This window comes from Etheostoma spectabile, chromosome 7 (assembly GCF_008692095.1).
Source record: "Etheostoma spectabile isolate EspeVRDwgs_2016 chromosome 7, UIUC_Espe_1.0, whole genome shotgun sequence".
Lineage (NCBI taxonomy): Eukaryota > Metazoa > Chordata > Actinopteri > Perciformes > Percidae > Etheostoma > Etheostoma spectabile.
The window spans coordinates 7,816,300-7,819,065 of NC_045739.1; the positions used below are offsets into that span (position 1 = coordinate 7,816,300).

The window sequence follows — 2,766 nt, forward strand, 5'->3', positions numbered from 1 at the left end:
CTGTAATGCAGCCTTTAAAACCAGGAAAAGACAACACACAGATATCATGATATTACGATATCAAAAATCTAAGACGATACCTAGTATCATATCCCGATATCAATATGATATTGACATATTGCCCAGCCCTAGGTCTGACTAAGAGTCCTAGGGCTTATCTGATAGCGTTGTTGGGTCACGAGGTTTGTCCTTGGTCAGTCAAAGGCGTAAAATGTACTGAAGCGGATGTAGCTGTGCCAACGCTAAGGGTGAGGAAAGGACAGGCCCAGTCACAGGACCGTAATTGTGTAACATATGCCTCCTTATCAGAAGGAGAAGGAGAGAGCACCTTTGTATGCGACATGAGTGCTGGCCATGAGCACAGGGGGTGGACTGTGTGAGGCAAGCCATTGTTATACGATACCAGAAGGTGGGTATCAGAGCCACGGGTCACAAGACACGCATACATGAAAGAGAGGAGGGAGGGCTGGACTATCACACACACACACACAGTGAACTTTATTTTGACGAATCACCTCATAAAAAAATTGAAAAGTGGGCAGGGCAGAGATAAGAGAAGTCAAGGCCAAAAGCTGCAGCCAGGGCAGGTTACTATTGAACAAGTTGGCATGAATAAAAAAGGAAAGGATGTGGTAATGGCACCGCAAATAACCTTATGTGCCATTGAAAGAGCAGCGTGAAACAATTTGGTCAAAGTCTGCCTGTTAAGCAACTGGCTACTGTAATACATAAAGAGAAACCACATGGGTGGGCATGGCTTTTCAGCTACGTGCTCACAGCCACGCAGGCCCGGTTATTTCTGACTATGTCTACGTCACTTTCACTGTTGTCCTACCAACTGTCAGGAGTATCTGAGCTTATCTAAACTGTTACAAATGGACTTGAGTAAAATACCAGAATGAATTGTCAGTTAGGAAACCTATTCTATTTCTCGATATTCTTTTTGAAAAGTACTTTTTGTATTCCAATAGCTAGATAATTGTATCTCTCAATCTTTTACATGTTTGCCTATACATTTTATTTTATTAGTTTTTCTGAAGAAGTTAGAATGTTTTTTGTTAAACTCAGCTCAGCATTCAACACAATCGCTGCCATGAAACTAGCAGACAAGTTCAGCACGCCTGAGTCCCAACATCTCTTAGTAAAGAGAGCCTCAGGACTGTGTTCAGCCCCCTTTTGCTCACCATAAAAAAACTATGACTTTATCTACCGAAATAAGAAAGCAAGCAACTATGGTGGATCATACTGGGAAGAAGTCATGAGTTTTGCAGAGTTGTAAACTATATCAGAGGTTCTCAATCTTTTTTCAGCCAAAGACCCCTTTCAAATTAGAGAATATACCAGGGACCCCCTCATGTATCTCCCTTAGAATAATTTACCACTATAGTCTTAGGTATGTGACATAACTCAAAAGAATTGTATTAAACACTGAATATGTAGTCAACAGATTTGAAGATTCTAAGAGGTATAGATGTGTTAGATTAGAATATCATCTTTGAATTAAGATTTAAAACTTAAATACTAAACGTAATATTAAACTATCAACCCTTTTGTAAAAAAAAAAGAAATATTTTAAATGAATGAATCTGAAAATTCACACTGCACTGACATTGTGTAATAGGGCATGCATTGGCGGAGGTCTGTGCTCTTAAAGTGCCCTTCTAGTTGTAACTGGGTTCATTTGTGTGTGTGTGTGTGTGTGTGTGTGTGTGTGTGTGTGCATACCACAGAGACCTACAGTACATTACACATTGCACAGTGCACTTGAAGCTCACCTCCTCCGTTCTTGTAGCAAAGGTAAGGGAACCGCCACACGTTGCCCAAGCCAACAGCAAAACCCACGCAGGACATGATGAAGTCCATCTGCCTGGTCCAAGTTTCTCTCTCCACCACTGGTACTGCTACAGCCCCATTTCCATTCCCAGCTGCAGCCCCGTCCTGGGGCTGCAGTGGGCCAGCCCCTCCGCCCTCCCCACACCCTGGGCCCGCTCCAGGCACAGGCACCAGGGGGCGAGCTGACCCCCCGCCCTCCTCCTCGGACAGGCTCCCTACCTCCAACTGGGGGAGGCTGATTTCACCTGGACAAGAAAAAGATGTACAAGGGTCAGATGAGTAAGAAGGATACATAGCCAGAAGAAGGAAGGAGGAGGATGATAAAACAGATACAGTATGACAGCAGAAATCTGTAAGTCTGATTAACACTAATAAAGTATCTACATTCTAACACTAATACCCAAAGCATACACATTCACAACGTCACATCACACGTCACCATTGGAGATGGATGAACAGTCTCCTGGGCCAGACTTGCACTAAATAGAAGTGGGAGACGACACGTTTTCCATTTCCCTCCACTTAGCTGTAACAGGGCTGAAATACATCTCAGCATATATTTGTGCGTAACGGCCCTCACACAATTAGTATTTGGGCTAAAATTCGGTTGCACATGTCATCATCACTAAGCCCTCCCCCGATGTCTCACAGACAGTGATTAGTGTGCTGCGGTAGCAGAAAGCCGGTTCAAGGTATATCTCCAGCTCCTCTGTCACTTACTAAGCTTTCATTTTCTTTATCACACATACACACAACACTGAAAAAATACTTGAAGACACTCAACACAACACAGACAGAAGCAACGTGTCGCTCTTTGTTTGGTTTTAGCGTGTCGGTTCATTAGTGCCATTCCACGGCATCAGCCTCTCTATGCTTCATGCAAAGCAAGGCAGCTGAATCCAGATCAGAGCAGTTAGGGGAGGGGGGGGTTAA

General features: G+C 43.7%; 1 protein-coding gene across 1 annotated transcript in view; it reads right to left on the reverse strand.

The window, feature by feature from the left end:
* Nucleotides 1–2,766, reverse strand: part of si:ch211-117c9.5 (sodium- and chloride-dependent creatine transporter 1) — a 14,982-nt gene that overhangs the window by 10,955 nt on the left and 1,261 nt on the right. Inside the window, exon 2 of the mRNA XM_032520810.1 lies at nucleotides 1,776–2,078. Coding sequence (XP_032376701.1) covers nucleotides 1,776–2,078 — 303 coding nt within the window. The remainder of the gene's footprint in view (nucleotides 1–1,775; nucleotides 2,079–2,766) is intronic.